The following is a 20,412-nucleotide window of genomic DNA, read 5'->3' as shown; positions in this document are numbered from 1 at the left end:
AAAAAATAAAAATAAAACCCAAACCGACACACTCATTTTATGATGTATCATATAACAATGGCTCAGAACCCAGCAGTTTATGAATGAAATAAAGAGACTTTATTTGTTACACAGGCACTTGGATATTCACATGCCCAACACAGCTGATACACTTAACAGCTAAGGAAACACGCACAGATGTCTGCTTGTAGGCTCAGGAGAGAACATCCTCTGTGCCATGGTGAATGAGTGCATTAACAATTGTTCCTTCGTTTCCCTCTCAGCGTTTCCAAAAGTTACACGACAAATAATAGGCAACAAAAACGGATCTACATTCCAACTGGGAGGCTAACTCGAATTGTGAGCAGTGTAAACGTTTATCACAATGCAACATAGTTTGTACTCATGCTTGAACAGATTAGGTTAGTGGCATGCATTCCATTCTGCAATATGAATACTCTTAAACTATTTTCCAACAAAAGTCAAAAGGCGCCCTGCATAGAAAAATACAAATCACTGTAGTCAATATATTAAGAGACCGATCTTGGGACTTACATGGTGACGATGAAACCCTAAAATGCCATGCCCACAAAAGCACATTAAAAATGGGATAAACAGATTTCATTAGACAATCCCTAAAAATCAAGGATGAGAGCCTTAACATTTGGGGAGGGGGGACATTCTTGCTGTGTGCTTTGAACGGGGCCTTTCTGCTCACCTCCTTCTGGTTTGACTGGTCCATCGGACATCACCTTCCTGAGGGCTAGCTGGCTTTGGTCGTGGTTGCCATTGGCTGGTGGAGGCAGAGTACCAGACTGAGTTCTTTGCATGGGGAGGACGCCTGCTATGCTGTGTCTGTGCTGCTTCCTGGCATGATTACACTGACCACTTTGAGGTGCCGCTGTGGCAGTGCGGGTGGAATGGAAACCCAGAGTGGATCCTCAGATGGAACCAGCTTCAATGTTACTCATGCAAACACAAGTGTGCTTTTGTTTGGTTGAAACCATGTTTTCAGAGGCCAAAATGACACCACATGCATAGCACTGAAGGGGATTAAAACTGGCTGTTTCCTTGGAAATGATGACCAGAGAGATGAGGGAAACAACAAGCTGCCTCTGCTCCCTGGCTGATGCTTCTTGGAGGTGGCAGCACACCTCAGCCATGAAACATCTGCACTTAGGTTCTTACAGAGCTGTATCAGAAGAGGTCACATGTGAAAACTCATTAATTAAGAGGAGTCAAGGGCTAGACTTCAATGGACTAACAGCTACTAGATATGGCACTTCTTGACTTTTAAAACAGTTCACTGGTTAGAAAAAAAAATAATCTGAAAATGCCGCTATTCTGTACAAAGTGTGATCCAACAGAATGGACCAGATTGTGCCCCTTAATGAGATCACGTCTCACCACATAAACTTATATGCATATGAAAAATACGTATTTTTGAGAATACGGATTTCTGCACGTTCTTCAGGAGACCATGAGGTTCACATATTAGCTCCTTTCCCCATGCATCCTGTTATCAAACATTGCTTCAAATGGCTTTTTACCCTGGATTCTAGAATTTGACTATTGGTCTCCCTAAATATCTGCTTAAATGTTGAGTGTTTCCTGATCCAAGTATCCCATTATTGACCTTACTTAAACATGTATGTGTGTTCCCATGCTTGCTTTTGTGGGGATAATGCTGGAAAACTGGCAGTCCCTTGTGCTTGTAGTTCCTGTATTCTAAAGGAGAAGGAAGTGCACACAAACACACACACAACACTGCTTTGCCTGCAAACTTACAGACACGACTACCAAATACTATGAGCCAGGTCAGAGAGATGGTGGGAACAAAGGAGAAACAGCCAGTTTTGTCTACGTAAATTAAAAGAAAAAGAAAAATCAAAGGAGGAGGAGGAGGAGCATATTTATGTATTGATCCTGTTCTTACACAGACAAAAGGACAGAGAACAGAGTGAGCAGGGGATGCCAAAAGACAGAAAGCAAACAGGGAAGGACAGCAGGAGAGAAAGGCAACAGATGAACATTAAGCTGCCATGCTGAGGAATTTATTTGCGTCTTTTACTTGGTTGAATGCGGAGTTGTTGCACGGCGGCTTCGGCCGCGGCTATGGCAGCCCCTGCGTCTTCCAGGTGGGTCTGAGTGACACTGGTTTTGCTTTGACTGCGAGATGGTCCGTGAGATCGGAGATGGCCTTCGGATGATGACTTTGAGCTACCAGGACTACTGTGGGATTTCTCGATGGTGGGAACTTGCATGTCTGGTTACAAAAGGGATAAAACATGAGTTACAGTTGCTCCCCGCCCCCCCTTCCACTGTGAAAGTCTAGTCGACACATAACTTGAAACTGTCTAAGATGTACATTAATACTTTCTTTCACGGGTCACTTATGCAACTTCACACCATACAGTAATGCAATTAAGATTTGGAAAGCCATTCAGGAAAGGAAGCAAGGGAACGGAGCCTGGGGAAGGGGCTCATTCATCAGGAATGAGTTGTAAGAAGCCTCAGGCAATGGATGCCTGCCTCAGGTGCCCCTTCCTCAGCAGCTCTGTTCTTTCTCAGAGAGGTTGGTGAGACAACGGATTTCCTCAGCTGCAGGCCCCACGCTGGCAAAACTATAGTGAAACGGTGCCTGAGCAGATTAGAAGATATTGTCAACTCATTGTCTCAGGAAACTGAGAAGGTTTGGGTGCAGAGAAGTAGTCCAGAGCGAGAGGGAGAATGAGATTTTATGCTAATCATCTAGGAGGTTGAGCATGGCAAAGTTGAAATGGCTACGTGGAATCCAAACCCAATACAAAACATAGACATAAAGCATCTTCTACGGTTTCTGTGGTCAGTGGCTCTCAGTTACTTTAACTCCATGGCCTCTGAGACGTGACCTCGGCTTCTCCTCTAGAATATTTTCACACAATCTGTCCTCATCTGATGTACACAGAAGCACTCTCAGAAGGAAGGAGTGTTCACCAGTTTGCCTTTAATCCTTATAAATAATTAATGTATCTGCTCACCACACGTTTATCATATATAGATTGATAAATTTATCAATTATGAGGAGGATTGGTCTTATGCTGTAGAACTGTTGTTAAAAAGTAAAGGGAAAACTCTTTCCAATAAAAATAAGGCTGGGCAGCCAGGGCGCACGCCTTTAATCCCAGCACTTGGGAGGCAAAGCAGGAGGATCTCTGTGAGTTCGAGACCAGCCTGGTCTACAAGAATTAGTTTCAGGGCAGCTAGGGCTGTTACACAGAGAAACCCTGTCTTGAAAAGAAATGCTGTGCATAGGGCTAGATCCCATGTATAACATCACGATTCAAATTAAAAATTAATTAGACTCCAACATCCAGGAAAGACTTGAGGAATTTGAATTGCCTTTTGTCTTGATGACATGAGAAAAATGCTCTTCATAGGATAAGTAAAAATAGGATGCAAATTTTGTTTGTGGACCGACTGCATGAGAGTTCAGAGATCCAAACCTTTAGAAGAAATATAACTAACACTAATGATGGCCGTGTTTTCGTCGACATACTAGAAGAAATTTTATATTGTTTGATGAAATAACTCAGTGAATTTTCTAAGATCCCATTAGAATGGATTTTCAGAAATACAACTATCTTATGTGGTCCAATCTCATTTTTACGAAATAAGGCAAATGACAATGGCAAAGCCACCACCTGAGTCTGTGCTGACGTGTGTTTACAGCCCCTTTCTTCCTAAGTCAAAACATTCTTTTCATGATGCCACATTAATTTCCCCTCAGAAGTAAAACTGACAACGTCTATTATGCAGCGAGGGACTCAAAGTCAAGAAGGTACTGTCTGACCAAACAAACAACCACGTTCGACTTGAAATGTCTCCTACCCTTGGATGGGTCAGGGAAGACACCATGGCTTCTGCTTTTGATGACAGAGGGTTTTGGAGACTGCTGGCTGCTTTGACTGGAGTGAGACTTGCCGTGGTCAATGCTCTCGGTCTGTTCTTTCAGTGGATACCACCGAGGAGTGTTGTCCAGGTGAGACGTGCTGGATAGATCGATCAACACCTGGGAAAGGACAAGGAAGCAGGAAAGAGCATGGACTGAGCTGTAATCGGCTTAGTTTTCCCATGACCTACAACTCACTAGGGATGTAACCAGATGAATAATCACCACCTTAAGGGTGGGGTACCACCTTCCTCACTTCACATTGTTTATTGACTAATTTTTCCTCGGTTATGATACTGAGATGCTTAATAAATATGTGGCTAAACGAAACTACATAATTTCTTTGACTCTTCCCTAATTTACTCGGGTATCATGAAAAGATCAGAATCATAAGCCAACCTTTTTATGAAACACAAGTTGGTTTGGGTTGTTCTTTTATTTATTTATTAAAAAAGAAAACAAACTATCTTTTTCCATTATGCACACCAATCCAAGTTCCCACTCCTTCCCCTCCTCCCATTCCCTCCTCATACCTCCCCACCCCACCCCTATCCACTCTTCAGAGAGGGTGAGGCACAGTGCTTTGGGGAAGGTCCAAGGCCCTCCCTACAATGTTCTATAAAGTAATTTTTACTTTAAGAGAAATGTATGATTTTAACGGAAGATGGATAATATCAAAGAATGAAAAATACAAGTAATTTGCCATTATCAGCTTATTTTTCCAATTTAAAACACTTCCAGCTGTTGATGAGAAAGCATTGGGGCACGGCTTACCTAGCACCCCTCCTTTTGTAAGGGGACACACACAAATACTGTGTTTTTACAGCCACTGGCTTCTTAGATTTCATGAGTAATAAATAATGTAGATATATCGTTTAGGTTCATATAAACAAGAGTAAATTAGAAGGACTTCAGTAAGCCAATGTTTTGAAATTTGACAGTAAACCAAATACAACCCTATTATTTAGAATAATTCTGCATACAATCAACTTTAGTTTCAGTGGCTGAACTAGGAAAGAATCTGAAAGGCAGGCTTCCGTGGTGCAGATTGGATGGGAAAGAGGTGGATCCAAAGAAGCTCTCATTACAGAGACAACACACGCAAGACAGACAGTTCCTATCAAGAAGGGGTCACATTGTGTAAGCTTCAGATTTCCTGGAAATCACATACATATAGTATGTGTGAGTGTGTACACACACATAATTTAAGTTAAAAGCACTATAAACTACAAAGTTTTATAACATTGTTGATGTTCACTCTTCCAGATTCTGTTCTTAGATATATGTGGTTTCTAACAAATTTATATAATAATTATTTCAAGTATCTTCTCTTCTACCTAGTTTTAACTTTTAAAACCTTTGAAAATCATTGGCATAATATTTAGTCATAAATGGCAATGGGAAATGTTACATAGAAGGAGGAGGGATTCAGGAAACTGATATTGCCACAAGGACATGTGCTCAACTACGTTCATAGAAGCATTGTTTGTCATAGCCAGAACCTGGAAGCAACCTAAATGCCCCTCGACCAAAGAATGGATAAGGAAAATGTGATACATTTACACAATGGAGTACTACACAGCAGAAAAAATAATGAATCTTGAGATTTGCAGGCAAATGGATGGTGCTAAAAAACATCATTTTGAGTAAGGTAGCCCAGACACAGAAAGACAATTATCACATTTACTCACTCATAAGTGGTTTTAAAACATAAAGCAAAGGAAGCCAGCCCACAAGTCACAATCCCAGAGAATTTAGACAACAATGAAGACTCTAAGAGAGACATACATAGGTATAATTTACATGGGAAGTAGAAAAAGACAAGATCTCCTGAGTAAACTGGGAGCATGGGGACCTTGGGGGAGGGTTGAAGGGAAGGGGAGAGGCAGGGAGGGGAGCAGAGAAAAATGTAGAGCTCAATAAAAATCAATAAAAAAGATATTGCATTAAAAAATTCCAGCTTAGTTTTATTTCTTTTTTTTTGCCTCAGACATCATTTGTAATCACATTGTGATTTTTTTTTATTTTCCCGCTAAAACACTACTTAATCTTAAACTAAATTAACAAGTGCACCAAATGGTGGATGGAAAGTCACTTCTCAAGTTTCTATTCAACTGTTCAAAGAGTAAGTCAGGAAATTAACTTACCGGCCAAGAGATGTTGGTCAGGAAAGGCTATTGTGTAAACTCAAGAAGTTTATCATCTTCCATCCGTCTTTAACTTGTTGCATAGAGTGACAGTATAAAAATGGACGGACTTACCTCCCCAAGGAAGTCGTTGGAAGAGAATCTATCATAATCCCACACTGTCACCTCCAACGTCTTCTTCATGAGCTGCATTCGGATACAGCTGCCATCAACCACATTTCTCCAACATGCATTTCTATACATTCCTAAATGATTCTTGCCTGGAACTCTTTTCATTCTATGAAAATGCTTGATAATTTACTTAAGACTCCATGTTAAATGTTGTGTGGAATTATAATGATTAAATTGTAGTTCAATCTAGTGTTTGATTATAGGAGACCTCACTATTTTGTGAAAAAACTGGTCATACTTATTTATCATTGTTCTGTCTTTACTCATTTAACAAGATTCAGACAATCCTCTCTAAATATATGAAAGCCATGAATCCAAAAAATTTAGATTTTTCTTTATCCCAATTATTACCAAAAATGAAGCATTTTTACTTCTGCAGAATTTAACTTACTTTAAAGAACTCAGATTAATATTCACTTATAACTTCATATTCATATCCACCTTTCAGAGAGCAAACCAGAACCTCATTTTGAAAGACTGTTTACTGTAAATTATCTTATTTGGATGACTTTCCTGTTTCTTTCTCTTTTTGTTCTTGTTTTGTTTCTTAAGACACAGTTTCTCTGTGTCATCCTGGCTGTCCCAGAATGCACTTTGAACTCACAGAGCTCTGCCTGCCTCTACCTCCTGAGTGCTGGCATTAAACAGATACTATTCCTGTTCATGGAAGTTATGGAATTCATATTCTTTTCAATTAAAAAAACATATACACTAACATCATTTTTCCTTGAACCATTTATTTTTGGTTTTGATGTTTTATGGAAGTCATCATTACATCTTCTTCACAAAATTTTATATTCTCCTCTTGGGAAACTTCAATTTACATCAATAAAACCCTACACCATAAATGGGCAGAATAAATAACACATTTCATGCATTTCATCTTAGTATTTCTTGGTGTTCCTTCTGAAAACCAAATATCAGCAGTTGAAAATATTTTCTAAGATGTGTAAATCTGATCGAGTCTATTGAAAATGTTTCATTTAAAAATATTCTGAAAGCCTTGCTTCACTAACCCATTTGTTCATGTTGGAGCTACTTTGTTAAATATGGGTCTTTGTTTTCACCTTACCTTTGAGCTTCTCTCATTGATTATCGCTGAATATATTATATTTCTCCTGTCTTTAATGAGCTCTCACGGTGTTTGGAAAACCTTGATATTGGCCCTGACTTTCCATAACATTGTCGTCACTACACTACATCAGCCTACATCTGTCATTTATCAAATAATAATTACATACCTGCTCCATGGAAATACTTTTATAAATTACTGTTTGATTCCATTCAGGATTAAGACTTTTCTGGACATATTTAGTCCTCCTCTTGTACTCAGCACTGAATTGGAAGAGAAAAAGAAGAGGTGTTTTTTTTTTTTTTTAAATTTACATTTTACCTTATCTGATGGCTTCCTGGTCAAACGGAAGGGCATGTAACATTTGCGAGATCTTTGGCCTCACATCACTGTATAATCATTGCATCTTGAAACTCAATTTTAAGTTGAACACACAATGACATTTTGAAAATAAATTGGGTGTCTTGATTTTGCTTACACTACTGAGTAAGAGTATGTTTTTTAAAGAAATTCCTGTAGGACTTTGGACTATACTTTAGAAATTTTACTTTTTCCTATATGTGGAAGAGACTTAAATTAAGTATATAATATTAATATCTTTTCATTTCACAAATACTAATGTAGTCTTTAACTTTCTGAGAGTTTGACCTCTAATCCTGTCAGCAAAGCTAAATTTAGGTTTCCCCCCACCCTCCTGCCTAGAAGGTAGTTAGTCAAGAGAAGAGCATGTGGTGCAAGAGTGTGATTCCAGCATCTGCAGGCCCAAACCAGAACTCAGCTTCCTCGGCTGCATAGCTACTTTGGACCCAGTTTGGGCTACATTAGACCCTATTTTCTCTTGTCTTTAAAAAAGAAAGAAAAGGTAAAGCAATCATTACATTTACAGAGAAAAGAAAGGCAAATGGCTCTTACGACAGATGAAATTGCAAGAACTTTCCCAAAGGGACATTTGAAACTCCCTTTAAAGTATGACATTTACCATGGTAACGAAGCAGGTTGAAATGCCTTATGCCACTAAGTTATGTTAAAATGGAAACTGTTAAATCTTTCATTCATTGTAAATGGGGCATTTCAATGCATCCCCAATTCTCCCATTGTCTCTCAGTGATCATTAGCTGCTTATGTAGTATACATACATTTAACAACTTACATAGAAACCTATCCAAATTAAGCATCATAGCACATCCACAGCTGGCATGGACTAGTGACCGGAGTTGGAACTAGGCAACTGCTGTCTGTGTTTAACATTGCTGATCCCACAGGCAAGGCCTGTCCTTACCCTCATCTTTTCCTGGCTTTTCCATCTTAGTTTATATCCCATTGATGAAGGAATATTCTATTTCTCTAAGAGTCATCTGTTTACTAGGAAGTCCTGGTCTTGTCTAAATTTACTAGCTGCCTTTCCTTAAAGACAGTCAAGACTCCATGCCACTGACACTCAAGGAGAATAAAATGTAATTATTCTAGGATAAAGCTTAACATTGTGATTTCTGAAAGCTGTAATGGAATATATAGTGAAATTTGAGCTATGGGTTTTGTGTCTCACCAAACCTCACATGTCAGCCATGAGAAACTGATTCTAGGGCCCCTCATTTCTAGCCATCCCATTTGAGTGTACAAAAATAAGAACAGGATTTGATGTTTGTCATTCAAGATAAATTACAGACACTTTGGAAGAAATTTTTACACAATGATTTTAACAAACAGAATTCTCATGAAATTATGTTTGTATATTTATGTCGTCTAACATTTTATCACTACCTCATGAAACTTATTATACATACACACCCAGGATAATTCAACTCTACTAATTCTGCTTCTACCCCAGAGAATTTCTCCCACTTGTACAAAAGAAATTTATTCAAAAACATTAACCACAAAATTATCTCTACCAATGTTAATAAATGCATAAGTACATGCTCATATATTCACTCAATGAAATATTAAGCAACAGGATGAATTAAATCAAATTCTTAAAAATAATTTTGTTTAAAGTTTTTGCAGAAAGATAAATATGTCACTGTTAAGTTATTATGTGAATTTAAAATTGTTAAATAATTTTTCTAAATTACCGGATATATTTGTATATAAGACATCTATAGTAATATCACAGGAACACTTAAGATTTACAAATGCTAAATTCAATTTAGTGGCTATTCTAGGTGGACAAGGGCGTGATTTTTGAAGGCTCCAAGTAAACCTGCAATCTATCTTCTACCATGACAACATCTGAAGCAAGTATAGCAAAATGTTGAGAAATTGAGATAATAAACATTGAAGAATTAGTTAAGGTATAATTTTCAGTAAACTTGAAGGATAATAAAAAGTTCCCCTTTCAAAACTGTAAAGTTCTTAGCGGAGTATGTCCTTTTATATTGTGCTTGCTGTTTATTTCTGATGATGGCATGGGAACAACTGACGTGAGACTTTCAGGTTAACAGCTGACCTGTGCAGTACTTGGGATCCATGACTGTCCCTCTAGGCGGGGCACTTAAGCAAGGCACAGACTCACATAGTTTTAAATTTCTGTGTGGCTCAGACATAATTTTCAAGATGGAATCATAGGAGTACCACAGTAAAGATAAAAATCCAAAATTTGATGATCATTAGTAATATTTTTTCGTTTTGAAAGAGTGAATTTTCATAATTTTTAAGACAAGCATGAAGTCAATTGCAAACATTTCTTTATTAAAAAAACAGCTATGTCTTAAACTGAAATCATCCTTAGTGCTGTCATGTTCTAAAAGGTTTATTAATTGAATAAGTTGAATAAATGCTAAATAATAAAAATTTCACATCCATATTTAGTAATTCTTGTCACTTTCACAAGTATAAAAATCACTGAACACCAGTACAAATACAACTGGTGTTACCTTATGATTCTGTGTTTTATTCCTACTTGAAGCATTGTATGAAGTAGCCACATTGAATAATAACTACATTAAGTTCTGGCTGCTTCCTGGTAAGAGCTCTAACTCCTTTTTTTTTTTGTGTGTGTTTACCCACTTAATCTTCAAAGCTTCCTTACAAAACAGGTTCTATTTATACCTGATTTAATAGGTAAGACTGACTGAAACTTGAGCTCTAAGTCTTGGGGGAATTAAGATGTGCTAGTAAGGCTACAAGGGTATTAGGTGGTAGGGTTAGGATTTAAGTGAAAAAAATCCTTATTCTTAACTCTTAAATATGTTACATGAAATTAACTAGATAAAGCTATTTAAAGGCATCACTCACCTTTTTTTTTTTAAAAACAGGCTTTATTAGCTAAAGTGAATACTTAGTTTCTATAATATAAATTTCCTCCACTTCAATTTACATATAACACAAGATATATATATATATATATTCATAACAAAAGAGATTAGAATGCTTTTAGAGTTGCCCAGAGATATTCTGAATCTCATGCAACTACTGTGTGATATTTAGGGACAAATGATTACAGGCATTTATCTTTTAACAGAGTCAGATGTAATTTAAAACGAAATAGATAAAATATATCAATAGAGTATCTTCATCCTATTGAATTTGATCCTACAATTCTATCCAGACTTAGCCCCCTTTCCACAGTTTTCTTTTTTAAAAAAGAAATACATTTTTTTATTATCAATACAGGCATTTATCTTTTAACAGAGTCAGATGTAATCTAAAACGAAATAGATTAAATATATCAATAGAGTATCTTCATCCTATTGAATTTGATCCTACAATTCTATCCAGACTTAGCCCCCTTTCCACAGTTTTCTTTTTTAAAAAAGAAATAAATTTTTTTTTATTATCAATGGCTAGTTCTTCTACAGAGCATCTACATACCATCTACATACCATCTCTTTCATGTATTAATAGATTAAAACTAACGGCAAGCTTAAACGCAAAAGTACACAGGAGAAACAAGAAAGTCTGTGTATGAGACTTTATGCCACCTGAAACTTTTACATATTTGAAAAGCAGAGCTCGTGAACTAGCAAATATTGTCCTTCTAAAGTCCTGCCAAGTTTAACAGAAGCAAGTTTAACCTTATTTACAAACACCACACCGGTATCGCTTATCTGATATTTACAAAACAAAATCATATTTTCCAATAGATTAAAATCAGCTCAACACCCATGCAAACTAGAATGCTAGTTGTTTGGTAAGCAAAGACCTTGCATCAATGTAAGTCTATAAAGTCCCAAACTGGTCCTTTTCAAACTGTATCCATTTTGTGCATTAACAATGTGACTCTCAACCCCATTCCTCTTGGCACGTGTATTTGTGATCTTATCATTTCATTCTGAGCATTGAGATTTTGAAAAGCTTCTTTTGGCCTTCACGAAAGTTTTGTAGCTTTCTTCCTAAACTGAGCTATATATAGCCAGCCAGCTTCATCCTCACACTTAATGCCCATGGCTTTCTACATTTGACATCAGTCCTTGTTTCCAGAATTCCGTTTTCTCACTCTGGCAGTGTGAGACTTGTCTTCTTTCTTGCCAGAGCCTTTTGCTTCCTTCCTCTTGCTCAGCTAACAGCTGCTAGTTACATACTCTGGGCACAGCTATGCATGTCTGTACCTGGGTGTTAGCTTGCAGGGCCTTTTCTGAGCTTTAATAGTGATCGATCTGAAGAGTCATTTGTGTTCCCAACCAGAACAGCACAGCAAGACCGAGGACAGAAGCCCCGGATTCTTGAACTGCGGCTCTTAAAGCCATTTCTTGTCATTTTTGTTTGCAATCGTATGCTTTTGTTGTTGTTCTTGTAATTTCTTTCCCCTTTCCAATCTCTGAGTTAAAGTTTCCTAGGCGTACCTTGCTGTCTTTCTGCCTCTGAAGGGAGGTGGGCTAGGTGTCCATTTAGACATCAGCTCCTCGTCTTGGTTTTCCAGTTCTCTTCTGTCTCAGCTTCAGTTCCTTGTTCTAGTGTTGAGCTTGTGTCTGGATCTCAATTGATTGTCTTCTGATTGGTCATTTCCCATCCCTGCTTCTACATCTTGACTTCTCCTTGTCTCTGATTCTGCAATGAGACTTCTTCCTTTCTCTTTTCAGTGGACACTTCAATGAGACCTAGATGTTGAGTGGCTTCTGCCTCATGATGACTTACCTTCTGTGTGTTGTTTTTTTCAGATGAATTTAGTTGCTCTCTTATTTATCAGAAGAGTGCTCTTTACCCTGTGCCCCTCAGACTTGTGTCTTAGAAGAATCATCTTTGGATCGTGTCTTCTTGTCTTTATCATGAAACAGGCTTGCTGTTTAGCTATGTGAGCCTGCAGCACCTTGAGTTCAGCCTCTTTGCCCCTTAGCTCGATCTTTGCTTCTTCTCCAACTGTGTGTTTATATTCACCATTATCCGACTTTCAGTGTCTTTCTGCTGACCTTGGTCATCATCTTGAATAATGATGTTTTGAGGCTCCAGGATAAAGGAACGCAACTCAGTGCTCCTTTTCTTTCTTTGTCTGGGGCTATCCATCTTGTTCTGGATACCTAATTAACCTTCTTTAGTGAAAATATCCTCTTGATACAGAGATATAGCAAAACATATTTTGCCTGTCAGTATTTATGCCCTGAGCTACAGAGCATTGGGATTACAGATGCATCAAACCCAGTCTTCATTTGAATTTTGGTAAGAGGCATGTGATAGTTTGGAGTCTTGGCTGCTAAGGTAGTACCTCTGCTTGCCACACCCAACAATATAAGCCAATAGCTTTGCTACAGACTACTTTATACAGCTTTAAAAAACAATACTATTTTATTACTTGCGAATTCAAATATGTATATAGTATATTTTGATCAAATCAGACTACCTCCTCTCCGATTCCTCTTTTACCCACTTTTCCAAAATCTATGTGCTTAAAAAAAAACCTCACAGAGTTCGCTCAGTGGTCCTTTTACGTGTACGGATGTAGGGCTGTCTGTTGGAGCACGAGCAGCCTCTCAAGGGCTCTCCTTCCCTCAGATGCTGTCTTCCCTTGCCCAGCAGCCGCCACTGCAATAATCTCTCAGTCTGTGGTGAGAACTCATGAGCACCAGCAACCCACACTGGGCATATGGCTGGTATAATCTTCTGCAGGTCTTGTGTCCTTTCCACAGCATTGATTGCTTCATTTTAGAAGCCAAAGCAGTCTTCTACAAGGCCTTTTCTTTTCTAGTTTTTCTTCTTTCCTCTCTCCTTCCTTCAAATAATTAATCAGTCTATGGGCAGCATGCCATAATATACGAGGCTGGTCTTAAACCTGGGATCCTCTTCAAAAATTTAATTATTATTATTTTTGCATTTCCTGAAGTGCATAGCTGGCCTCATAAAGCCATTCTTTTCGAACACTCTTTAGTGCTATCACCCTCTGGTTATCTTGTGCATGATACTATAATTCTGTGTTGAAACTTTGTATAACTGATAAACTACCATAATTGTAAAAGCTAATGCCAAAATCTCTGTATTTGTGAGCCAAACATAGGTAACTGAACTGGGAATCTTGAGAGTGATCATATATTCAGTCTGAAGGGGAGAAAAGGGCTATTCTCCTTTGCCTTTCTTGTACTGGAGGGCAGAGTACCACAGAGTACAATCAGAGAAAAATGTTATTAATGAGAAAAGCTGTACTTTTCCAGCAGGATGCTGGAAATTGGGAGATATTTCATCTATGCACATTTTCACTTCATAGCTATCCCAGTAAATGTATCAAGGTCATAGGCCATGTGCTCTCTTTCCCTGGTTTTCTCTCCTCTCATGTCCACCTGACCTCAATTCTTTCATAATATACGGATATATTTAGAAAAACATTATAGAAAACTAAATGAAAAGAAATGTTAAAACTGGACAAGTGTGGGTTTTTTAGGGGAACAGAACTTTTGTGGTTTTATTTATTGTTAATTGATTATTTTTATGTGCCTGAGTGTTTGGTCCGTGTGCCTAATGTCCACAATGCTCGAAGAGGATGTTCATTTTTCTGTGCCTGGAGTTAGAGACAGCTGTGAGCTGCTGTGTGGGTGCTGGGAATTGAACCCCGGTCCTTTGGAAGAGCAGTGTTGGGATTAATGAGTCCTGGCCTTCAGCTGCTCTTCCCTCCTAGAACCTTCTAATTGAAATTACTAAAAGCTGTTTAGAGGATCAGAGGATGGGATTTTCACCTGTTGGCCATTGACTGCAGTGTAGTTAAGCCCACATGGTGCTAATAAAGGGGGGCTTTTGGTATCAGTGTTGGAAGGTCTGTGTGTCGGTCTGTCTCTGCGTGTGTGTTCTCGACCTCCAGCCCCTTGCCTGAAGCTTGCAGATTGGGGTCTAGCACATAGAGCGCAGACCGGGGTGCAGTGCGCGGCAGAGCAGCGGTGCTTTTATCTGCTGAGTAAGCTCTCCACCCCTCATTATATTATTTTTAATACATTGCATCTTTACTGAAGAAAGGTTGTTTGGCTTTCTTGCTATTACTGTAAAACTCATTTGTTTAGCCAAGTAGCTATTAATACTCTCTCTCTCTCTCTCTCTCTCTCTCTCTCTCTCTCTTATTTAACTGTCCTTGGTTACTAGAAATTTATTACACATAGTATCAGAAATAATAACAGCAACTGCCACTTACTGAAGATGATTGTGTCATACATGATACTCCCCACTTTTGATTTATCACTAAGCATATTTCACACACACACACTCATGCACACACCACACACACAACACAACACACACACACCCATAAAGGAAGTTATTATTTCTAGTTACAGAAGAAAACACAACTGTGGCTTCTCATGTGACATTTCATGGCTTCTAAGCGACAATGCCGAAATTCAAACCCAGGTTCCTAAGGCCTCCATTCAATGGCTTCCATGCCTTGGCACTTTCCTCTCACACTGATAGTTCCCTCGGCATGGCGGAATGAAATAGGATGAGAACTGGGCTTCTTAACTTCCAAATGCTAGTCAAAGTATTCCAGGCTCATCCAGTCGTTACAAAGGGCTCCCCCAACATGCTCTCCCATGCATTAAATGCAGGAAATCACCACCCTGACAATGTTCCTGAGCTGCCTTAGATAAAATGCAGGGAGTCTGTGAACGTGGGGGCTGCTCTGTGAGATCTAAGCCGACACCATATCTTTGAAACAGAGCTGATTCTACATATCAGCCAAGGAAACTCAGATTGTATCCACAATCGGAGAACTAGCCAGCACAAGAGAGCCATCACGGTGTTTCTGTTCACTGGTTGCTAATGATGTGACTTTAAGGAATGAAATTTCTGGGTACTGCTAAGGCTATGATAATAGATCCTAGCATTGAAGATAAATATTTACATCTTTAAGACTCAGAAACAACCTCTCTTGGGTCACAGCTTTCCGCGATTAATAAAAATGTCATATTTTAATAACATAGACAAGCAAATGTTGCAAAATTAATAATATGACTGAAGCTAAAATCCTCATCATTCTATTAGTACAGATGGTACATGAATCTCTTTAATTAAATCACACACTTAATTTATAATGCAGTGGGCGAGGTGCAAAAAAACATCCTTTGGGTTATGTCTTGAGAGGGAGTCTTGGTTGGTAAGATGCAGTCTGTAACAAATCAGAGAAAATCCCTACTACTAAAACCAAAGAAGAGTGTTCATGTGGTTCCTCATCATTATAGTATGGTGATTTTTTTTGACTTCTAATGATTTTTGTGATACAGAAAACATAAATCATGGAAATATTTCAATATCAAGTGAGGGAAAAACAAATATGACACTTACTATATTTAAAATGAGATACACACATTGGTCTAGTCTATAAATTCACTTTAAAAATTGCTTGCAATATCTTCATTTGCAATAGGAAATCAGGAGAACTTAAGTCGTGATTATCACGTAAGCAGCTAAATGAAATTCATTACAGAGAATACAAGTGGAAATTGTAGTTCTATTCAATTTTAGTGTAAAATTTCCTTATCCTTCATTTCTGTTTTCACTTCAAGTCTAATTTTCTATGTCCTGTTGCACACTGGTCAGAACTCCTGTTTGTCGTGGGCCTAATACAACAGCTGTTCACTGGGAGAAACCTAATAGCTACAGCCCAAGTAGACATATTGGCAGAGGTACTTAAACACACGGTTACAACTCTAGGCACGACAGAATAGTTGACGCTGAAGGAGAATCAACTCTACCTTGCGTTCTGGACAACCATGACTTGACTGCATTGATTCCAGAAGCCAGAGGAAAGGGTACAACAGGAAAGAGTGAAAGACAGGGAGAAAAAAAAGTTAGGAGCAGAAATAGACAGGAAATATGAGAACGGCAATCAGACGCAATGCACAGCCTGAAACTGGCTTGAGGCGGAAGATAATCTTAGCGCCACTGTGATACAGCGCTCACGTGTACAGTGAATCCCCATTGCTCAGCAACTCAGTGATTAGTGATATTGCTATGACAGGCTAGGAAGATGTTAGCCACCTCGGAGCTGAATCCACTGTGGGATGGCTATTTGAATAAACTCTAAGAGGGTAATACTATTAGATGCACATTTTTTTTGGTTCATTTCACTCTTTTTTTTTTTTAATCCTTCTCAGCTAAGTATTATGGAACTGGCTGAAACCTTCATGTTATCTGTCTATCTGTTCTGCTTATTCAATTTTGCAACCTTCTACCAGACTAAAAGCATGCATAAATATAAGTATTCTTGTGCCATATAGAAGATGACACCGAGGGCCATTGATAAGGTAACGGAAAATAAATGACAGTACTTTTTTTTTTTTTTTTACCTTAATCCATTTAAAAATACTTAGAGACAAATTTCTAAGAGTAATTTTCTATAACTTCCTAATTTCTTTAAAGGACACAAAAGTTCTCATGGCCAAAATCAAAATAAAGTTTTTATTGTTTGTTTGTTATTTTTGTCACACCCCTCTTAAAAGATGTGGCCAATTTGTAAGCACAAATATGCAAACTTGCTATTTAATTAAAATAAAAGATTCTCTTCTTGTGGCTATTTTATTGATTTCTAATAAAAATTACTGAGAATTTAAAAAATCATTAAGAAAAGAAAATTAGATCAAGCACACCAACAATCTTATCTTTCTAAAAGGAATTGTTTGGGCAGGGGTATGGGATTAGAGCAGGGACACTGTGATTTATCCTCTCTGCACTATCTGACTTGTTTCCATTAGCAAATAAAAATTATGATTGTGCTCTCATTGGAAAAACCAGAATATCTTATACATGGGTGTCTGCCTGTGGTGACTTAGTAAAATAGAGTGCAGGACATACATGACTCTAATGTGGCGACTTTTCAGACACACCACTCATGGTCAGAACACACATTTGCATGTTTTGGCTGCTTGTAAGTCTGTTGAGGTTGGCAGCACAATGCAGTTCTGTGAAACGTTCGTTATATACTTAAAAGCGTTCGTTGCTGATATGGGTAGCGTATTCTATAAACACCAGTGGGGTCCTAAAGTCAACTAAAATATTATAAAATATATCAAAGAGACTAATGAATTATTTGTGAATTGTAAATGAATTACCATTTTAAGATATACGCTGAAATATTTGCAAAGAGTTAATTGCTGGGATTTCTTTGAAAGTGATCTGGATGTAGGAAGCATGTAAGAGTAAATATGGAATCTAACGGGCTAGTAAGTAAAAGTGTTTGAAGATAAAAGGATGGTCAGCCCCTAAACGACTCTCCCTGCTTCTGTGTGATCCTTAAAAATTCCCAAGCAAGAATTAATACTCAAATGTCACCTCCAAATTAGAGAAATGAAACCAGTGTCACTGTCAGCTGAGGAAGTCTTCAGCACACCTCCACTTCTGACTGTTAATTCTACCTCGTTAACTTGGCTAGCATAAATAGCTTACATAAGGTACAGCGATCTGGGGAGGTCAAATCTCTGTTCTACACGTTTCTCAAGAACGCGTTCATATACCAGGCATCACTACTAGCATCCATTATGTGATTATTATGCATCTCCCAAGAACACGTATCTTTTACTTAGCATTTTCATTTGGTGCTGGGGACTGAAGTATTCAGGTTTGTTAGATACAGACTCTGTCATGGAGTTAGACCCCCAAGTCCAGATCACTTAATTTATATCAACAACGTACATATCCCACAAAAGATTCAATGAGATGTCTTTTATTTATATAGCAAAATCATAACTTCAAATGTTGCTATTTGTTACTGTTTTTAAAACATTGGAAATGTGTCTATAAATAGGGATTCATGAAAAGTCACTTAGTGGACATCAAGCATATCAGATAAAAATCCATACACTGTAAAAAGAAAGTAAACGAAGTTTGATTTTTCATGTGGATTTAGGGATGTAAGTTAGTTCTTTAAACCTGCCACAGTTTCTCAAATGCTTTTAGAATAAATCTGAGCACACAGCACAAGCGTGGTTCCCAGCGGTTCCCACAATCAAAGCGCTGCGTGCTCCCAGAGAGACTGGCGTTATCATGACCACGGCTCGCTCAGAACCCTTAAGAACGTCGTTTAAAATTTTCATTCAACTGGATCTACTTATTAGAAATAACCACGATGGCCAAAGCAAACTAAAGCCAGGGTAGGAAGGACTATCCAGGTTAGGCCTGGCAACGAACGGGAGATGCTTTTGCGATACCTGGATGACGACGATGCCTCTTTACTTACCCTCGCCCAGGAAGTAGGTACACCTTAACAAAAGGGTCAGAGTAGCCATTGTTGTCTCTAGGGACAAGATTTCTTGCTTGAAGAATATGTATTATAAGGTTTCCAAGGTCATAGTTGATTTGAAGCTTTAGGGTGTTGAAAGGATTCCGCGAAAAAACAAAACAAACACGTCAAACAGCGTCACTTCATACTTCTCTGGCTCTTCCCAACACTTTATAAGAAGATACCTACTTCATCTCAGTTCTACTGGAAACTAAACAGTTAATGTCCACTTTGAGAGACTGGTTATCAAAACCTTCCCTATTCATTCCCCAAGACCCCCAAGGAGGTCCGGAGTCGGACCAGTCTGCGCATGGGCCATCCTCACCCACAGGGGCTCCAGGCCCGCACCTTTATGATTATGGCTCTATGTGCGCCACGGGAATAAGGCTTTGCCACACGAGGGGAAGTAACTGAAATAGCAGCCTTCAGGATATTCTAACTCATTGGTTCTCAACCACTCAATTTCCCTTTTGGCAAATCTCTATCTCCAAATATGTATATGTATATATATATGCTAGGCTTCATAACAGTAGCAAGTTTACAGTTATGGAGTAACAACAAAAATAATATGGTTGGGGTCACCACAGCATGAGAAACTGTATGAAAGTGTGGCATTATTGCATTATTAGGAAGGCTGAGAACCACTGTAAACTGCTAAGAGGCATTGTGCCAGGTAAGGCTCAATTCCAGAATTATGTCTTACTGCTGAAGGATTGGACGAAGGAGAAGAAACAAGGGAACATCAAACCCAACAGAAACAGCAAACATCAGTCAAAAGGTATGAAGTCAAAAAAATGTAGGCGAAAACTAGTAATCAAAAGTTGGAACATTGCCTGTGGAGTGAGGGAAGGTGGGTTTGGTGAAAACATTGGCAGCCAGCAAAGGGAGAGCAAGATCAGGAATGCACAAGCCACGCCCAGTTCCACCGGCTCTGTCCGTGAGGCACCCTGGGACAAATCCCCTTTGTATTTCCACTGTTTCCCTTTAGCTTTCTCCTGTGTGTGCACCCACTTCCCAGTCTTTGTACCCTTGCCCTTGCAATACTTTCTGTAGGCTGCTGATACGTGGCTTTTTATTAGACTTCCCATCACTCTGCCGCATACTCTAAGCCATGGAATGATGGCCTATTTTAGGTGAGGGATAATTCACCTCTGCTTGCATCCCAGGTTCTTTCTGGATGTGTCAGAGTCTCAGAGCTGATTCCATCATTGCTCGACTCTGAACGCTACAGCTTTCCGTGTGATGCTGTTTCCAGTAACACATTTTCCCCTTCTCTATGCCTCTTGAAACATTAGCTCATATCTCTGCTACTCTGTGAAGTCCTTTGTCAGAATTACCTTCACACTGCGTTGGAGACACGCCTGCTCTTCCTAACTGGGACCTTGCTGTCCTCTGATAGCTAATTTGTACTGTGTTAATTTCTACGTGACGTTTCTCATCCACCTAGAATTAATTTTTGATATTTCCTAAAACCAAGTTTTAAAAACATTTT

The 20,412-nt window shown here is 38.6% G+C and overlaps 1 protein-coding gene across 1 annotated transcript in view; it reads right to left on the bottom strand.

Moving 5' to 3' along the window:
* The window catches only part of Pclo (piccolo presynaptic cytomatrix protein), a 266,676-nt gene that overhangs the window by 46,503 nt on the left and 199,761 nt on the right, over nucleotides 1-20,412 (bottom strand). Inside the window, 6 exon segments of the mRNA XM_038315454.1 lie at nucleotides 2,051-2,245; nucleotides 3,850-4,030; nucleotides 6,172-6,243; nucleotides 7,470-7,563; nucleotides 16,399-16,425; nucleotides 18,879-19,003. Coding sequence (XP_038171382.1) covers nucleotides 2,051-2,245; nucleotides 3,850-4,030; nucleotides 6,172-6,243; nucleotides 7,470-7,563; nucleotides 16,399-16,425; nucleotides 18,879-19,003 — 694 coding nt within the window.

The sequence above is a fragment of the Arvicola amphibius genome, chromosome 18, assembly GCF_903992535.2.
Source record: "Arvicola amphibius chromosome 18, mArvAmp1.2, whole genome shotgun sequence".
Lineage (NCBI taxonomy): Eukaryota > Metazoa > Chordata > Mammalia > Rodentia > Cricetidae > Arvicola > Arvicola amphibius.
The sequence above is the reverse complement of the archived record's forward strand: the minus strand, read 5'-3'. Positions and strand labels throughout refer to the sequence as shown.